The following is a 19,347-nucleotide window of genomic DNA, read 5'->3' on the forward strand; positions in this document are numbered from 1 at the left end:
TTTTCAGACATGTCAACCCAGATGACACTCAACCCTTTCGGAGGCCTAGGCACCCCCAGTCTGATGGACAGCAGAGAGCAGGGTGGAATGGACTTGTGATGAAATTACTTAGCCCACAACTTAGCTGTTACGGGAAGGATGTGGCAGCAGGGCCCCGGCAGCTCCAGTTTGGGTGGGAGAAATGACACTGGCACTTCTGCTCTCAGGAGGTCCTGAGACAGGGATGGGGTGACCCTGGGGAGCTTGAGGATCTGAGAAAGCGACAAGGAAGTGCAGGGGAGGATGGGAGGGTGCTCTCAGGCTGTGACCCCAAGCCCAGGACCCTGGGTTCTGGGCCTGGCTGGGCCTCCCCAGGCCACAGAGAATCTGGAACTGTTCCTGACCGTCCAGTTCCCAGGCCACCCACTGCGGGACTGTCCAGTTCTCATCTGCAGGAGCAAATGAGAGAACATTGCCTGAGGCGGGTTTGGAGTCAGACACGCTGAGCCCCTGCTGGGACCCCTGTCCCCAGCTCTAGTCCCATTTCCCCATCCCCACGTCCGTCTTCTCCCCTGACTCATTCTGTGACCTCGGGCACTCACTTTTCCTCCTGAGGCCTGTCAAGAAGGGAACCCTGTCAACCTACGAACCTTCCAGTGGTGGAGAAGCCAGGGTCCCTGGCTCGCCCTGCTGTCCTCCACCTTCAGGCTGAGGCCCGTGTGCTGCCGGACCCTGCGGGGGTCGGGCGGGGGGAGGCCATGAGGCCCGGCTCTGCCTGGGGCCCAGCCCAGACCTGTGCGTACAGGCGTGTGGTAGAAAACCTTGGCCATGGGGGTGGAGGACTGCAGTGTCTGAGGGTGAGGGAGACTTTTAGCAGGTACGGACTGGGAGGGGGTGCTTTCTGTGCGGGAACGGCAGTATAGGCAAAGGTGGGAGGTGAGGAATCTGTTTAGGAAAAGGCAGGGTGAGGTCTGCGTGGGAGCAGCAAGCTGTCTGCTCTGACATTGCCGGTCTCCCCACAATCAGGACATGGTAGACCCTGGGGGTGAGGGCACCGTCAGCCCCAGGGGGAAGGCCCCTGAGGAAGCCTCAGGTCTCACATGTGGGGGAGGAAAAGGGCGTTGTAGGCAGAGGTAGAATGTCAGAGAAGCACAGTGTTTGTGGGCAAGCCAGGTGGGGGTGCAGACCACTTGGGAACCCGGAGTTGCCCACCTTCCCTGGGACATTGTCTTGTAGGGTGTGTATGTGGGGGGCATGTGTCAGCCCGGCTGAAGAGGTCCCAAGTGCTGGACTCAGGGGCATGGACCTCATCCTGGGGACAGGGGGAAGCAGCAGCAGTGTCCGGGGTGGTGCTATGGGACTTGCATGTTTGTGGGAGACGGAGTCCTGAAGAGGGTAGGCAGAGAGAGGCCAGCCAGAGAGGGCGAGCTGCTGCGGTCCAGCCCAGGGGTGCAGGGGTAGGGGGTGGGGCCCTCAGGAGAAATACTGAGGAAGAAAATCAGAAAATCCATGAGAGCTTAGCACCGTGCCTGTGCACGGTCCGTGCTCAGGGCCCGCTGGCCATGGCTGTCAGGCAGACTGGGAAGGCGAGGGGGTCTCAGGGCTCGGCTGGCTGAGGTTTGGTGCTGAGACTTGGAGGCTCCCGTGGGAAAGGCCAGGTGGGTGGGCCAGGGGGTGAGCCGCTCCACCCGACGGGTGCCCTGCACACGCGTCCGAGGCATAAGCTCCCCCAAGGCCTAGCTGGGTGTTCAGAGTGGGCTCAGAACACCTGGGTCTAGTCCCAGGGTGACAGCGGCCCCGGGGCCTCCATTTGCTGAGGCTGTGGGGACGTGTACCTAAAATGCCAGGGGTGGTGGGCAGGCGGGGGGTGAGGCGGCAGGCAGTGGTGGCAGACAGGATGGAGAGAGGGTCTTTGTCTGACTCAGCAGGCTCCAGACAGCTTGGAGAGGCAGCCCTGCAGGCGGTGACACACTGGGTCAGCTGGGCTGTCTGGGAGCCTTCGAGGGGCACTTGGGGTGGAGGGCAAGACTGTATCAGTGAGAACGTGACAAGCCCTGTCTTGTGGTTTTAACACTGTAACATCAGCACCCACGCACTGAGCCCCTAGCTCAGTGTCAGACGCCGGGCCAGACGTTGCCCTATTAAATCTGCACAGCCTCACACCACAGATGGGGAAACAGCCTGAGGTGAGAAGCCAGAGGTCCTGCAGTGACTCGGTGGTGAAGTCAGGATTTGAACTCAGGACTGTCTCCCTCTGGATGCTATTTCTCTGAGTCACAGTGGGAGGGGAAGGGATTGCCTGACTCAGGGACATCCCAAGCAGCAGGACTGTCAGGGGCTTGAGGGGGAGTCTGCTCCAGCAAGGTGGCAGACCCCAGGCACAGAGGGGGTGGCGGCGGGTGACTGGGACAGCTCGGCAAATACAGCGGTGCCCTGCGCCTGGTGCCCGCTGACCTACTTACCCACCTCCAAACCAGGGCTTGCCCCAGCTCAGCGAGCTGCGAGCGTGCCTGGGAGCCATGCCCAGCTTCTGGGGGCAGTTTGTGGCCTTCCTCTCTGAGTACCTACCCCTCAGGAGTTTAACAAACCTTTGGAATCAGGTAGACCTGGGCCCCAGACACGAATCTTTAATTCACCCACGGACCACGAGCAAATCACTGGCCTTTCCTGAGACTCAGCGCCCAGCACGGGGCCTGGGAGACAGCAGGTGCTCTGAAAGGGCAGCTGTGATCTCAATCTGCTCCCCTTTCCCACCCCTCAGGGGTCTGGTACCAGGGAGCTGAACAAAGGGAAAATGGGGGTGGGCCAGGATGGAGTAGGGGACAGGGACGTGGCCCATTTTGACATGTCCAGGACCCCTCGTCTGGGCCTGGCCCTGTGCTGAGCTGGGCTCTGCAGCAGTGGGTGTGGGGGCCGTCTGGGTGACTCAGAGCAGTGCAGTTTGGGGGAGGCAGATTTAATCACAGATCACTCTGACCCAGACAGGATTTAGTCGGAGTCAGACAGGGGTGCCACAGAAAGGGGGCTTGGGTTGCTGTGGCTGGGACTCTGGCCTGGGACAAGGGAGGGCCTGAGCAGGGCCCCAGGATGGGGCAGAGGAGGGAAGGGGGGAGGCAGGCACGCTGGGCGTGGCGTCGCTCCTGTGAAGGCCCAGAGGTGGATTGTGTGCAGATGGTGTCTGGGGGGGCGGGGCTGAAGTGCAGAGGAGCTGGGCATGGCCGGGAGCAGACCTGGCATCCGGGGGGCATCAGGCTGGGCAGGGAGGTACCATGGAGGCCCGGATGAGGACACTGGACCATCTTGGGGTTCATGTCATGTCTGAGTTCCCTAGGCAGTAAGAATTCTCTCTCGATAGTGGGCTGACACTCACCCTTACCCAGCCTGGCCAATTGAGAAACACAGGGCTCCGCATGAAATGGGCCAAGGAGCCGGAATCCAGATTCCCTGCAGACAATACTCCCTCTGCCCCACTTCGGGTCTTGCTCTGGAGCCCTTGAGGGTCCATGGGTAGGCCACAGGGAGTCTGTGAGCCCACGTAGCCTGCCTAGCACCTCACCATACCTGGCAGGGCCATGACCTGCAGTCTTTGCCCTTGGGGACTTCCTGGAGGGGGGGGAACGCTCACAGGCAATAAGGAAACAGGAGATGAGCAAGATCATTTTAGATGGTGAGGAAAGGCTTGTGGGGGTGCAGGTAGCCGGGTGGGGGTCTGGAGGTCAGGAGGGCTTCCGGGAGTGGGTGCATGGCGAGGAGGAGGAGGAGACAGAACTCAGAGGGAAGATGCGTGCAAACGTACACTTGAGCAGGCTGGGGTGGGTTCTGGTGCTCTCACCAAATCTGCAAGGGGACACCTGGGCCCGGAGGGGGAGGAGCTCGCGGGCTGGTGACAGTGTCTGCTCTACTTCAGGGCAGTGGAGGGACCTCGAATAACTGCCGCTCTGGGTGCAGGTTTGTCCGCTCCTGTGTTTTGTTTTGTTTCTTTTGTTTACCCCACCCTGCCTCAGCAAATTCAGGGTCTTGCTAAATGAACCCTCAGGGAGGTTTTTTCCCCCTGATTTTCTGTTATTTCTGCTTCCCCAGAATAGTTTTTGGGTCCCCCCCCCCCAATTTTTGGGATGCTGTGAATGACATAACTGGTCACTTTCACCCTTATGTTGGCTTCAGGACAGTTCATTTATTAATGCATCTATTCCACAGTTAGTGTTATTAAGAGCCTACTGTGTGCCAGTCCTGGGCTCAGAGACAAGAGGGCCCCTGGGCAGACGATGCCGGCACTGGCCGACCGACACGCAGGGCTGTTCTCGGCTCCTGTCTGGTTCGATTGTGCCCCTCTTTTGTGCCCCTCTTTTTTAACAATTCTTTTCCTTCTGTCTTTTTAAAAAAAAAAACCGCCTCCCCATTATTTTATTTTATTTTTAAAATTTATTTAATTATTGTTCAAGTACAGTTTTCTGTTTTTTATTTTAAAACAAGTTTTATCTTAGTGAATTGTGTGTTTTATGAGTCACTACAAATCGTCCCGGGCACGGCAGAGGTGTAAAGGGAATGAGTGACGTGCCGCTGGCCCTGTGCGCCAGCTCAGGGAGAGGGCTGGGGACCGAGAGGGGGACACTTCCGCCCCCGCCCCGCCCATCCCCAATCTACCCTGCCTCCTCCTGCAGCCTTTGGAAGGTGTTTTGTTTTGTTTTGTTTTGTTTTTTAAGATTTTATTTATTTATCTTTAGAGGGGAAGGAAAGGAGAGAGGGAGAGAATATCAATGTATGGTTGCCTCTCATGAGTCCCCTGCTGGAAACTGGCCTGCAACCCAGGCGTGTGCCCTGACTGGGAACGGAACCGCAATCATGTGGTTCACAGGCCCACGCTCAATCCACTGAGCTACACCAGCCAGGGCCCAGAAGGTTGTTGTTTTTTTTTAGAGGGGAAGGGAAGGAGAAAGAGTGGGAGAGAATCATCAATGTGTGGTTGCCTCTCATGTGTCCCCTACTGGGGATCTGGCCTGCAACCCAGGCATGTGCCCTGACTGGGAATCGAACCAGTGACCCTTTGCTTCACAGGCCCATGCACAATCCACTGAGCTACACCAGCCAGTGTGGAAGGGTGGTTTTCAGTAACAAAATTGTGAGCATGTACAGAAGTAAACAACAATAATAAACCCAATATACCCACCATGCAAATGGCATTGTTCTCAAGTATTTTTGCCAAAGCATTTTAAAGCCTGCTGCTCAGAATTGGGTTGGGGGACCAGCAGTGCAGGTGCCGCCGCCGAGGGGCCGCTGAGCTGAGGGTCTCAGCCCCACTCCCTGACCTGCTGGAGCAGACACTGCGTTTTTAACAGGCCACTTCGGTGTTCACTGGCACAATCATGTTTCAGAAGCATTATTTTAAAGTAAATCCCAAATATCCGTCATGTCAGCCCTAAGTGCTTCAATGCAGTTTCTGACATATGTGGGTATTTTCTTAGCTGCATTGTTCTCATCTCCTCACAAAACTAGCAGCACTTCTCTGTGTCACTGCCCGCCCAGTCCACACTCAGACCTTCCTGTCTCCCTCCGACAGTTCCTTGGTCCAGGTCAAGGTCCAGCGCAGCCCCTCGCCTGCGTGTTGCCTCGTATGTTGCCTCATGAGTTTTTCAAGTCCTTGCTTCCTTGCAGAGCTCAGTCACCTGTCTTGTAGCTCAGGTCACCTGGGATCTGCGTGCGGTTCATTCTTCTAACCCCTACATTCCCCCAAACCCGGACGTTAGTGCTCGTGGCTTCATTAAACTCAGGCTCGCGTTTCTGGCAGCCACGCTCTAAACCATCCTGGAATTGTGCCGTTCTTCCCGCATGGCATTCCCCCTTGTGGTTTCTTTTCCCGAAGTATTTCACACACTTGCTACTTGAAACGTTGTCTGATGGCAGCAGCAGCGTGTCACTTGGGAACATGTTAGAAAGGCAGAGTCTTGGGTCCCAGGGTCCTTCCCAGGGTGTTGCACCAGGAGGCTCATTGGCTCGGGGACCCACCTGGGGACACTGAGCTTGACCAGAGCGGGCTCCGGGGCTGTCAGCCTGCCTGCCAGGCGCCCTCCCAAACCCATCGAGCTGTCACACCCACTGACGGCCTGGCCAAGTTACGTACTGTGTAATGGCTTGCAAGACTGTTCTACGATTGTACGATTCCTCACTCATTAGTAATAATTCTTCTGTGGAGAACTTTATTCTCCTCAACCAGAACTATTTAGTCCTAATGCAGTTGACACTGGAAAGACTAGAAAATTGAATACTTTCCTTTTAATAGTCAGTTTTCAGAATAAGGGGACGGTTCCCTCATTACTTCCAATGGTGACCAATGCAGTGTTTTGGTTTCTTCTCTCTCGCTCTCTCTTAAATGTCATTATGAATTCATGGGACTTTATCTGCTCAGTGTGTTTCAAACACTTGCAATTATTTTTTAATGTGAACTGCTTTTGAAGTATAACATACAGGAAAAAATGGACAAATACAGACCAGTGGATTTTAAAAAAATATTTTATTTATTTATTTTTAGAGAGGGGGAAGGGAAGGAGAAAGAGTGGGAGAGAAACATCAATGTGTGGTTGCCTCTCATGTGTCCCCCACTGGGGACCTGGCCTGCAACCCAGGCACGTGCCCCGACTGGGAACCGAGCCGGCGACCCTTTGCGAGGCCTGTGCTCAATCCACCAGGCTACACCAGCCAGGGCCAGACCAGTGGATTTTCAAATGAAATCAAATCCATGTCACGGTACCCATTTCAGGAAATGGAGCACTGCCAGCATGCCAGAAGCACCTTGGGGGCCCCTCTGCAGTCAGCACCTCATCCCCAAGGGTAACTACTCTCCTGACCTCTTTTTTAAAAAAGATTTATGTATTTATTTTTAGAGACAGGGGAAGGGAGAAAGAAAGGGAGAGAAACACCCATGTGTGGTTGCCTCTTGCACATGCCCCACTGAGAACTTGGCCTGCAACCCTGGCAGGTGCCCTGATTGGGAATCAAACCAGTGACCCTTTGGTTCCCAACCTGCACTCAATCCACTGAGCTATAGCAGCTGGGGTCATTTGCATAACCCCTTTTATGAAATGTCCTCTTCAGTTAGCTTACATGGCTTTTTCTTATTGATCTGTAGGAATTCTCTACAGACTCTGATATGAATGTTTTGTGCTATGTTTGTATTGCAGATATCTTCTGTCACTCTTTGTCTCGCCTTTTTGTTCTCTGAACACAGTGGCTTCTGAGACACAGAAGTGCTTCGGTTTAATGAAGTTCAGTTTATCAATTCTTTTCTTTATGTTTAATATTTTTTGTGTCCTGTTTAACAAATATTTATCTCCCTCAGGATCCTCTGTTTTTTCTTAAAAGCTTTTTTTGTTTTATTTTTCACAGTTAGATATATAATCCATCTAAATCCACCTTTAAATCTCCCATCCATTTTTGTGTGTATCATGTGAGAGAGGAGTTGAAATTACTCTTTGTTTTAATATTGATGTGCCCGTGACCCTGCACCACGTACTGAAGAGAGCATTCTTTCCTCACCGTCCGGCAGTGTCCCCTTGTCACAGTGACCCTATGTGCTCTCTGTTCCATTGGTCTGTTTGTTTATTCCGATGTTATAATTCTGCCTTAACTATAATTTTATAATAAATGGTATTAAGTGATAAGGTAAGTCCTACAGGTTTGCTATTCTTCTTTAAGACTACCTTGACTATTCTTGCTCTTGCTCCATATAACATTTTTAATTGGCTTGGTAACACCCCTCCCCCCAATAGTTTTCCAGTACTTTGATTGGGATTGTATTGAAGCTATAGATTAATACCGTGATAAATGACAGCAATACTGAGGCTTCCGACTTGTGAACATGATCTATTTCTCCACTTATTTAGATCTTTAATCTCTCTGGATCTTTTATAGTTTTCAGTGTAGAGGTTTTGTATATCTTTAGTGAGTTATCTTTTTAGGCAATGGGTTTTTTTTATGTCTTTGGTCAGTGGCATCCTTTAAAATTTTCATTCCTTATGTGATCTTTGATAGTACATACAAGTACAGTGGCTCTCTGTATATCAGCTCTGCACCCTGTGACCTAAGGCACTTACTAATTCTCAACGTTTGTCTGTGGATCTGTTGGCTTTTTCAATCTACCAAATCACGTCATCTGCAAATAATAGTTTTATTTTTTTCCATTTTAAATCTTTATGGTCTGGCCCCAGCTGGTGTAGCTCAATGTTTTGAATGCCGGCCTGTGAAACGAAAGGTCGCTGGTTCAGTTCCTGGTCAGGGTGCATGTCTGAGTTGCAGGGCAGGTCCCCAGTTGAGGATGTACAAGGGGCAACCAGTAGCTGTTTTTTTTCTTTCTTCCTCCCTTCCCCTCTCTCTAAAAATAAATAAATAAAATCTTAAAAAGTTTTAATGCTCCGTATTTTGTTTCTTTTCTTACTGCTCTAAGACCTCCAGTAAAATGCTGAACAGAAGTGGTGACAATGGGCATCCTTGTCTCATCCCTGATTTTAGAAAGGTTTCAGTAACTCACCATTAAGGAAGACATTTGCTGCAGGCTTTTCAGGGATATTCTTAAACAGATTAAAGAAATTGCCTTCTAGTCCTAGCTTGCTACAACGTTTTAAATCACAAGTCAGTACTGGATTTTATCAAATGCCGTTTTCTGCATCTGTCATAACCTTCGTATGATTTTTTCTTTCTCTCTTTCTGTTAACATATTGATTAAATTATTTCCAAGTGTCAAACTGCACTTGCACTCCTGAAATAAACTCTGCTCGGTCATGATGTTTGGTGACTTTCACACACCCCCAGATTTTGTTGGTTAAAGCATCATTGCACACGTGTTCCGGAGAGATGGTCACCTTTCCTCTCGTGTGTTACTCTTGTTGGGTTTTAATATCAATATTTTGCAGGCCTCATACAATTATTGGAAACTGTTGTCTCATTTTCTATTCTTTGTAATAGTTTTTACAAGATTGGTATTTCTTCACTCTTTAGAAGATTTCTTCAAATGTTCATCTGGGCCTGGAGTTCTTTCTAAGGATTTAACAGTGGATTCACATTCTTTTATACGGGGTTTTGGTAAATTTATTTTAAGGAATTTGTTCATTTGATTTAAATTGTCAAGCTATGGTAAAAGGTTGTATATTCTGTTCTCTTGTTATTCCTTAAATGTCTTAGGATCTATTCTGATGTCCTCTCTCTACTCATATTGGTGTTTGGATGTCCTCTATTTTTTTTCTTCATCAGTTTGCTAGGGGTTTATCAGTTTTATTAATTTTTTATTTTTTTAACATTTAAATAGCTTATTAGACACATATAATTACATTCAATGAAGTTATAAGAGAGCTACAAAATGGAAAATTAAGAACTCACATGGATAAAACCTCAAACACACCCCAGAATAAAATTCAGATTTTTTTCACTTAACATCTCTACCTTTATCTTTTTTTTTAATGCAGAAGGGCCCGTTAAACACTTATGTATTAAAATTCAATGTCTACGCTAAATGCGGAGAATTTTATAGTACACAGCATGGCCTACAGTTACACGCCCCCTTTCCTCCACAATGCTCACATTACCTCACAATTATAGTAATTATTAAGCTTGTAATACAAAGCAGAACACTTCTTCAAATTAAGGTACTTTTCCCTGTATGTTGCAAAATCTGCCTTCCAGCACCAAGAAAAAAGGGACTCTTGGAATACTGGGTGGAATTTCTATATCCAACATGGGACCCATGCTCTGGCAGATTCACGACTGATGATCAGGAGCACATGCTTATTGGACAAGAGCATCCTCGTAGCTCCTGCTGTGCTCCTTGCCCTCGCAGTCTAAGCTCTTCCGCATCAACCGACTGCACAGGCAAGGAAGAGCACAGGCAAGGGGCTGCAGGCCTGGCGGGGGCGGGGCGCTGGAGCGGGTGGGGGGGTGGCGGGGGGGGGGGGGGGGGGGGGGGGGGGGACCGCAGCGAGAGCTGCGAAAATAGTGTAGGCCACGCCCACGCCTGACCACGCTGATGTCCCATAACTTTTTTAAGAACAAACCTTAGGTTTTTAAATTTTCTCTATTTTAAGTTACTTCTCTATTTCCTCGTTATATGTTTATATCTGTATGCTTTTCTGTCGTCTCTTTGGGTTTGATTTGCTGTTCATTTAGCTTCTTGAGGTGGAAGCTTAGATGATTGATTTTTAACTTTTTTTCTTTTTTAATGTATGCAGCAAGGCCTGTACATTTTCTCTAAACACTGCTTTAAGTGTTTCCCACAAGTTTTGATTTGTCATATTTTAATTCTCATTACATTCAAAATATTTTAGAATTTCCATTATGATTTCATCTTTGACCCTAGGTTATTTAGAAGTGCATTAATTTCCAAAATGCTCATATTTTCTGTTATTAATTTCTAGTTTTAATTTCACTAGAGTCAGAGAACATATTTAAATCACTTCAAACTATTGAAATTTATTGAGGCTTGCATGTAACCAATTTTGGTAAATGTTTTATTTTATGTACACTTCAAAGAATGTTTATTTTGCTGTTGTTGGGTAAAGTGTTCTGTTTAGTTTCTTAAACTGAGCTTGTTAATTGTGTTGTTCGGCTCTTTTATATCCCTACTGATTTTTGTCTTTTATACCTAATATGAAAGATTTGTTAAAACATTCAAATCTCCCAACTTGGTAGTTGATTTTTGTATTTTTCATTTTAATTCTATCCATTTTGCTATTTTGAAGTTATAATATTGGATACACACAGATTTTACTTATTTAATTTTTATTTTTAATTCTTTTTGGTCAAAGGAGAATTTGTACTGCTTTTATGTACAGAAAACTGCGTAAAAACTCAGTAGCCAGTTCCTTAGCCTTGGCCTTTTCTGGCTCAGCAATGTGAGCCACCGACTTTGGACCCAGGACGCTGCCTCCCCGGTGCGGGCGGAGTTCATCATATCTGTCGTTGTAATAGATCCAGGTATCTCCCAGCAGCTTGGCCAGAGCTTCTTTGTCTTCTGAGTTACCCCGTGTGAAGGCATGGTGGTGCAGGTCTCCCTGTGGCCTGGATGCCCAGGCTTGGCCTTCCCCTGGATGACTTCCCCAGCAGGGAACTCCCGTCTTCCTGCACAGGGCTGGCAGGAAGACAGCCAGCTCAATGGGATCCACATTGTGTGCAGTCACTACGGGCCAGGCTTCCCTGTTCTCCACCAGGGTGGAGAGGGACCACTTGCTCAAAGGACAGGTGGCCTCTTGGTGGGATCTTCTCCTTTGCTGGCAGCTTTTGTCTCTGATTGGGCCAGCAATCTCTGCTTCTTCTCTTGCTTTGGTCCTTGTGGACCAGCCTGAGCAGCTACATAGCTGTTGGGTGGTCCAAGGCCTGGGGGAACTGGTTAATGGCAGGTGGCACTTTCAGACTCTTATAGAGAATGGCTGTTTGCCTCTGCAGCCAAATGTAGTGGGGCCATTTGACAAAGTGGTAAGGTCCCTTTTGAACTGGATGTCCTGTCCAATGCCAAAATTCTTGGGCTTTTTCTCAAACAGGGGATTTACCACCTCCTGGGCCTCCTGCTTCTTCATGACAGCAGGGGCCAGCACCACCTTCTTCCCCTCGGCCTTCTTTCCCTTCGTTATCATGGGCGGCCAGGGGAGAGCAAAAGGAAAGGGAGTTGTGTCTGGATATGTACAGATTTTAAATTCTTGTATCTTCTTGGTGAATGAAGAACAGCGTATTTGTATGTGCATATTTCCTTCTCTTGTATAAAATATAGCATAGTCTATAAGCCTATACTTTGCTTACTTTATTTTGTGTTTTAAAGATTTTATTTATTTATTTTCAGAGTGAGGAGAAGGGAGGGAGAAAGAGAAGAGGAGAAACATTGACCTACAACAGAAAGTGCCCTTTCATTCGGTTGCCTCTTGCACGCCCCCAACTGGGGGCCTGGCCCACAACCCAGGCACGTGCCCTGGCAGGGAATCAAACCAGCGACCTTCTGGTTCGCAGGCCAGAGCTCAATTCACTGAGCCGTACCAGCCAAGGCTACTTACTTTAATTTGTTCCTAAAATCACCGCTCCTAAATGAAAAGCCATTCATTGGAAAAAAATATTTCCATCAATTTCGATGAAAAGTTGTGATGCAGTCCATCCAACCCAATACCCAATTAAATAAATCCAATACCAATACCAATTAATCTAGTTTGTATTTTTAAAAACTCTAATAATTTGAATATAGCAATTTACATATACAACTTATTGTAATGAAGGATTATTGTCCTCATTAAGGAAGGAAATGAAGACTTAACAGGGGTGGTGAAGGATGGGTGTGAAGGAGTCATTATGGGGAAAGTACATATTTTTTCTACACCATTTGTTCACTCTTTTCCACCCTTGCAGAGATTCATGGCTATCTTGCACTCAGACTAACTTTAAAAATAAAGTCATAGCATGGAAAAACACCTTGAAGGCAATGTAGGTACTAACCCTGAAGGCACACTGAAACACTTGGAAATAGCTTGTGTACTGAACAGACTGCAGAACCAGAGAAGATGCTACCTCTTCAGCACTCCCAATTGGCATGAATATGCAAAACAAAGCATTTGGGGTTTATCCAATCATGGCAAACAATGAAAATTTGTTCCCTAGGCTGTCGTTGGGCTAAACACTGTTATATTACATAAATTAGTGAGTGTGTTTATTCCCTGAAAGTGTGATGTCAGAATATCGTTCATTATGGCATGTTTATTTGGTGTATTCAGGGAAGAAAACGTCATACTATCATAAAATAGGAGTGTTGTTCGAAAAGTGGTATAGGTGTTTAAGAGTCATCATGACCAAAAGTTAATTGAATAGTAATTGAGCAGGTAAGTCTGTAGAGAGAACTTGACCTTTCCTTTTCCATGTAAATACAGGGTTTTAAGCAGTTGAGTGGCCTGGTCAGACCACACTGGTAAGAATTCTCTCTGGCAGCTGGTATCGAGAGGATGCAGCCAGAGGGACAAGTCTCGGAAGGAAAGGGTCAGGGAACTAATGAAGGCATCCAAGTAAGAAGCAGTGAGGCCGGCGGGGCAGAGCGAGGTCCCAGCTGAGGCCCAAAGGCATGTGAGGATTCCAGGAATGATAACGGCCATTTTTCAAATCTCTGGGGATACTGTTGACACAATTTCATTTTTGGGGGCAGAAAAAGTAAAGCGGAATCCTTACTTCACTTCATACACAAAATAAATTCTAGATGAATCAAAGACTCAAGCATAAGAAATGAAACAAATAAGATACAAAAAACCATTGAGTGAATTGAGAAATTATCTCTGAGAGGCATAACACAAACCTCAAGAGTCATAAAGAAAAAATAATTTGACTCTGTAAAAAACGTGGGGAAAATATCGTATCAAGTCAAACAGCTGAGAAACATCTATTAACACACAATTCCTCTTGGATTCAAAAAACTCTTACAAATGAATAAGAAATCAACAAGTACCTCATAAAATAGGTAACCTATATGAATAGGAGGTAAATGAACTTATAATAAGAGGCTTGACCTCACTGATCATTAAAAAATAGTTTTGGAACAAAATAATGAGATACTCTTTTAGAACAAGAATGAGAAAGTTGCACGCAGCCAGCTAAGCCGTGCTGGGAGGAAAGGGCCCTCCCGTCTGTCGCTGGCGTACGCATTGGGTGGCAATCTGGATGCACCAACTTTACCCCTCAAGTTTTCTAATGAAAACATTCAAACATACAGAAAACTTGGAGAAAAGTGTACAGTGAACAACCACACATCTCAGAGTTTACAGTTGTCAACATGTCATTTTGTGTTATCCCTTATATATTGTATGTTTATCTTTTTGCATATTTATATTTTATATTACACAAAATACATATGTATATATATCCACCCATATATATTATATTCATTGATCCAGCCAGCCAGCCACCTTAAATTTTGATGCATTTCAAAGTAAACTACAGACATCAGTACCCTTCCCCTCCTAACATTTCAGCATACCTGTCAACTAGAGTTTAAGGTTTACATAGGTTTTCTTTAAGGTAAAATTTGCATACAGTAAAACACACAAATTTTAAGTGGACCCCTCGATATGCTTGGACAAATGTGTAAAACATTGTAATCCAAACTCCTGTAGGATACAGGATATTTCCTGTCCCATCCCAGTTAATCACCCGCCCCCAGCAATATGTTTTACACAGATTAGTTCCATTGGTTCTGGAACAGCAGACACATGGAACTGTACAGTAGCTTCTCTTCTGCGTCGGTGAAGCCGCTTTCACAGTGGTGTGTGGGACACACACACCGTTGTGTGTGTCGGTGCCCGTCCCTCTTCACCCCCGAGTAGCACCCACCACAGGTGGTCCATCCCTTCCCCAGGCAGTGGCCGTTCGGGTCATTTCCAGGTCGGGGCTGTTACAGATGCAGCTGCTATAAACCTTCTTGTGCAGGTATTTTGAGGACATGTTTTCTCTCAGTCACCTGGGGGAACATAGTCTGAATGCATACAGACCCTCCCCTTGGGGCTCACTGTCTGCCTTAACTTTGGTACGAAGACACAGAGATGAGCACGTGTTCTGTGACAGGTACCGCAAGTGTGCGGTGGGAGGTGAAGAAGGTGGGCCGTGTGTCTGGGGCGAGAACCAGGGAAGGCCTCCTGGGGAAGGGACCCTGGGTCCGACACTCCTGCGTTCCAGTCCTGTTCCCACAAAGAGAAAAGCTCTTGGGAGTCTGGCTTTCCTCACCTATCGACGGGGATGGCAACGCTGCAGAAGCTGGCGGAATAATGTGAGGAAAGGCCTGGCCAGGCCTTAACAGGTGCCCGTTTTACTAAACGTTCCTCTTTTGTTCGCAGGCCTGGCTCCTCTGGTGGCCTTCAATGTGGACGTGGACTGGCCCTGGGTGACCCCCAAGGGCGGTGGGCCTTACGTGCTGCGCTCCCTGCTGCACCAAGACCCCAGCAGCAAGCAGACCTGGTGAGTGGGGCCCGGCAGACAGGCAGCCTGAGAACTAGGGGGGCCACCAGGGAGCCTGAGGGGCCCCCCAGAAACCTGGGCACCCCCCATCTGTGGAGGACACCCTTGAACTCTCCCAAGGGCATGCAGGGGAGAGAGGGAGGCTCAGAGAGACTGTGAGCCCCAGGCCAGTCCACCCTGGCCCCTCTCCACACCTGGCCTCTTTCCTCGTGGCCGAGGCAGGGGTGGGGTGACTTCAAAACTATCTACAAATAAAGTTTATTAAGGCTCTTTTGTCTCTTACACATGCTCAATGTAGAAATTGGGGACAGTGACAAAAATATTTTTTAAAAATAAAAACTACGAGGCAGGAGGGAGTGGTGGCTCAGGGGCAGGCTGTGGGTCTGGTGGCCTCGGATCCAAAACAGCCTCGCTCTGTCTTTGCAGCCAGGCGCTCAACACCACCACCCCACTCCCCCCCCCCCAGCCTAGCGCTGCAGCCCTACGAAGGGGCGTGGCTTACCTGCCTCACAGGGCTGATGCAGACACTGCCTGAGTTCACCCACACAAAGGGCTTCCCGTCATTTCTGGTCAAAGCGAAGCTCAATTATGTTACCCTATATTTTTAAAATATCATTTGTACCCACCCAATGAATAAGCAAAAAACTTTACATCTGACAGCATTCTGTTGGTAAGGATGTGGTGAAACTTTCGAGAACGTAAATTGGTGTAACCACCTTGGAGAACGATTTTGCCATATGTGGTAAAATGGAAGATACATGCAGCCTTGAACTCAGTGATTCCACTACCGGATACCAGCCCTAGAGAAGTTCTCAGGTGAAGGCATTTCTGGTGGTTCCGCTTGGAATCGTGAAAGACTGGAAATGCTCATCGTTCTGAAAACGGAAGCAATAAGCTGTGAGTCACACACTGCAACCCTGGTGGCAGGTAAAATGAATGAGAAGAGTGCAGTGGTTATTAAGGTAGATCAGTCGCAAAACACACTGCAAGGAGAAAAAGGCAAGTTGTAGCGTTATGTATACGGTGGCCATTCACTCAGCAAGTGTTTGTTCGGAGCACCTTCCGTGAGCCAGGTCCTGAGGACACACAGTGAGCAAAGCAGACAGAACTCCGAGAGCTCAGGGGAGGCAGACAGTGAGCATGTCAAACATGTGTTAGCATCAGATGCTGGCAGCGGTGGTGTGCGGACGTGGAAGCATGTCTTTAGTGTTTTCCCCCCACTGTTAGCACCAAAATGACCTTAAGGGCTGCTTCTCTTTTGAAGCCTGGATCCAGGCAAGGATCGTTGTTGTGTCTCTCAGTCTCTAAGCTAGAGCAATCCTCCCTCTCTGCTTGTGTTCATGATGGTCACGGGGCTTTTCCTGGGCCTGCTCTGAGACCCAGCCACGCTCAGGCGCTGCTTCCCTCCCCACCCTACCCCTGCTGCTTTGCTTTTGGACAATGATCAAAGGATGCCTGCATATTATCCAGCACACCTGAGCCAGAGCCCAGGGTCGAGCAGGCCTTGGGGCGGAGCCAGGTGAGGTGCTCAGGGTTGCTGGCTTGGTGGAGCCACGCATCTCCCTGAGCTGAGCAGAGCAGGAGCTCTGTCTGGTGACCGATGGGTGGGCACTGGCAGCCCCTGAGGCAGCCCTGGGACTCGGGCCAGGACGCCGCCAGCCAGCAAGCTGGGGCCCCTTGCTGGGCTGTGGCTTCTCCATTTTTACAGTGAAGAGGCCGGTGACCATCAGATTTAAGTGGTGAGGGCAGGGCCAATTAGTTCATTAATTCATTCTTTCACTTATTCATTCACTCAGCAAGTACTTACCAAGCATCTACTCAGTGCCAAGTGAGGTTTGGGGGACAAGACAGTGAAGGGGATGCAGTCCCTGCCCTCATGCTGCTCCCGGGCTCATGAGAAAGGCAGACGAATCAGGAGATGACAAGAAGAGTGATGACTGCCCCGGTGGGGATGTCCAGGGCTCTTTGGGGACGTAGAGGCAGGTGTGTCCTTCAGGCAGGGGATGTGCATAGACCCTGAGACGTGGGGGAGGATTAGGAACTCATATGAGAAGGCAGGGAAGGGGGAGGTGCGGCTGGGCCTGGAAGCTGGCCTGAGGAAGATCCAGGCACTGAGACTAAGTTGGTGGTCAAAGCTGGCGTGGGAAAAAACGAGGTAGGCGAGGTGAGCAGTGCCTGTCGGCAAGGGTTTGGGGAGGGCCAGGAAGCTCTGACGCAGGGGTGGGGACAGCGGGCAGTGAGAGGGTTGTTGGGAAGTTTTTGGCTGCGGGAATTCGAATCAAAGGCTGGTGTTGGCAGTTTCCCTCCGTTTGGTGAAACTGTGCAGGCATGTGCCACGCAGAACGATGCACGCACCGTGAGCAGCTCAGTGAATGTTTGCAAAGTGGGCCCTGGGCAGGTGGCGTCCAGACCCAGAGTGGGACATCGCCAGCCATGCCGGCCATGCAAGCCGCAGGCCCTGCCCAGAGCCAGCCACCGCCACAGCTGCCATCTCCGTGCCGTGGTTTTGCCTGTTCTCAAACTGGTGATAAACGAGGTATACAGTAGGCTTCTCTCGCTCACATACAGTCTGTGACTTTCACGCACAGTCCTGCCCGAGGCGAGGGTGCTCATTCTCCTTGCTAGAGTTTTCCAGTGTGAGGAGTGCCACAGGGGCGTTTGGGCCGTTTCCTTGGGCTTTTATGCAGAGCAGGGTGTGGGCCAGTGCCCTTCCCGCTGTCAGGCACGGACGTGCCCAGCAGCGGGGTTGCTGGGCCAGGGCTTGTGTTGGCTTAGCATTCCGTTTTCCCACTTCGTGGTGCAGGATGTTCCCATTGCCCCACACGTGCGTGAAGCTGGGCTTCAGTCTGGCATGTCTGTGGCCGTCTCCTGCCCAGTCCCCCGGCACCGGGCCTGGCAGTCATTAAGACTGTCCCTCAGAAGTTCAAGCTGAAGGTCATGGCAGATGAGGGGAGTTTGAAGCCCTCGCCCCCAGTGGAAGGCCCTGAGCCCACCAACGGTGTGGGGAAGAGCCCCATGGGTCTCATGAAAAGCTTTCTGAACACCAGCTGACGTGGAGGAGGGCTCATGGGAGGATGTGGTGAGATGCACTTCTGGGCTTCCTGCCCCAAATGACGGGGCCTGCGACCATGCGCCTGCTGCATGGGGCAGGAAGTGCTCTGCTGGCCACCAAGCCACAGAGGGAGGCTCAGGCTCCCTGTGTGAGGATGACATGTCCCTGTCACTCCTCACACTGCTTCTCTCTGAAACGTAACAGCCAAGGCTGGCAGCACCGTGGTGTGGCTGCTGCAGGGGAGCGGAATGGGCATCTGGGGACAGACCGAATACAGACAAGCTAGAACTGGGTGACTCAATCCGACGGGCCGTCAGCTGTTGGGTTCACTTACTGTTTAGTTTATCAGTCACTCAGTCAGTGGACCTGGAGATCAAGAGACCACCCAGCATGGTGGGGTGATGAGGAGGTGGACGGCGGGGGCAGCTCAGACTGGGCCCCCGGCCACAACGCCGTGTGGCTGTGATACGAAGGGCGCCCTTGGGCTCTGCAGGGCGCAGCCTGCACGGCTGCATGTGGTAGTCTTTCGGGAGCTCACGGTCTAGGTGGGAACTAAAGCCAGGAGTGGGGGTGGGTTCTAGTAGTCAGGGCTACCTGGACGGCTCGGAGGGGTCACGTAGCTCCTTCTTTTGGGAAGGGTCCCTGAGGAGCTGGGGTTCAGCATGACAGCTCAGCAGGCAAAGCAAGGGAAGGGCATTGCGGGCAGAGGAAACAGCCTGGGCCAGGGCCTGAGGAGGACAGGGAGCAGGCGCTGCTCCGGGCCTGCACCCTCCCCACCAAATCACGGCTGGGGCGGAGCCTGGTTCTCAGGTGCTGAGGCCAGTGAGGGCGGCAGGGTTGTCGGACAGGTGACCTAACTGGGGGGCTCGGCTGCAGAGCCTGCAGAGATGAGTCCCTCACCTGCTGCCTGGGCTGACGTTTAGCCGTCATTCAACAAATATTCACTGAGCCAGGCCCTGGGAACAACATGGCCAGCGGGACAGACGAGATCCCAGGGGAACTTATGGTCCGGTGGGGGAGACAGGAAATAAGCAAGTAGACATGTAAGCAGGACAGTGTCAGACGTGGCAGGTTCTGAAGGAACTAGAACAGGGTGACTTGAAGCAGAGGAACTGGACTGCGAAGCTGGAGAAAACATTGATGAGGAGGTGACCGTCGAAGGAGGCTGAGGGGGGAGAAGAAGCCAGCCTTGGGACAGGAAGGCCAGTATTCCAGCCGAGGGCACAGCGGGCACTGCCGAAGGCTGGAAAGAGCCAGTGGGGGTAGGGCGGGAACAGGAGCCAGCTGGTGTGGGGCTGGGGCTGGGAGAGGGAAGGAGCGGGAAGGAGCAGAAGGCAGGAAGGCGCTGGATTGCGGGAGGCCCT

At 50.0% G+C, this 19,347-nt stretch overlaps 1 protein-coding gene and 1 pseudogene across 1 annotated transcript in view; one reads left to right on the forward strand and one right to left on the reverse strand.

The window, feature by feature from the left end:
- The window catches only part of ITGAE (integrin subunit alpha E), a 60,192-nt gene that overhangs the window by 1,649 nt on the left and 39,196 nt on the right, over positions 1–19,347 (forward strand). Inside the window, exon 2 of the mRNA XM_037133047.2 lies at positions 14,811–14,931. Coding sequence (XP_036988942.2) covers positions 14,811–14,931 — 121 coding nt within the window. The remainder of the gene's footprint in view (positions 1–14,810; positions 14,932–19,347) is intronic.
- On the reverse strand, positions 10,761–11,591 carry LOC119040160 (60S ribosomal protein L7a-like; annotated as a pseudogene).

Source organism: Artibeus jamaicensis, unplaced genomic scaffold (assembly GCF_021234435.1).
Source record: "Artibeus jamaicensis isolate MK-2021 breed Jamaican fruit bat unplaced genomic scaffold, CSHL_Jam_final contig_777, whole genome shotgun sequence".
Taxonomy (NCBI): Eukaryota; Metazoa; Chordata; class Mammalia; order Chiroptera; family Phyllostomidae; genus Artibeus; species Artibeus jamaicensis.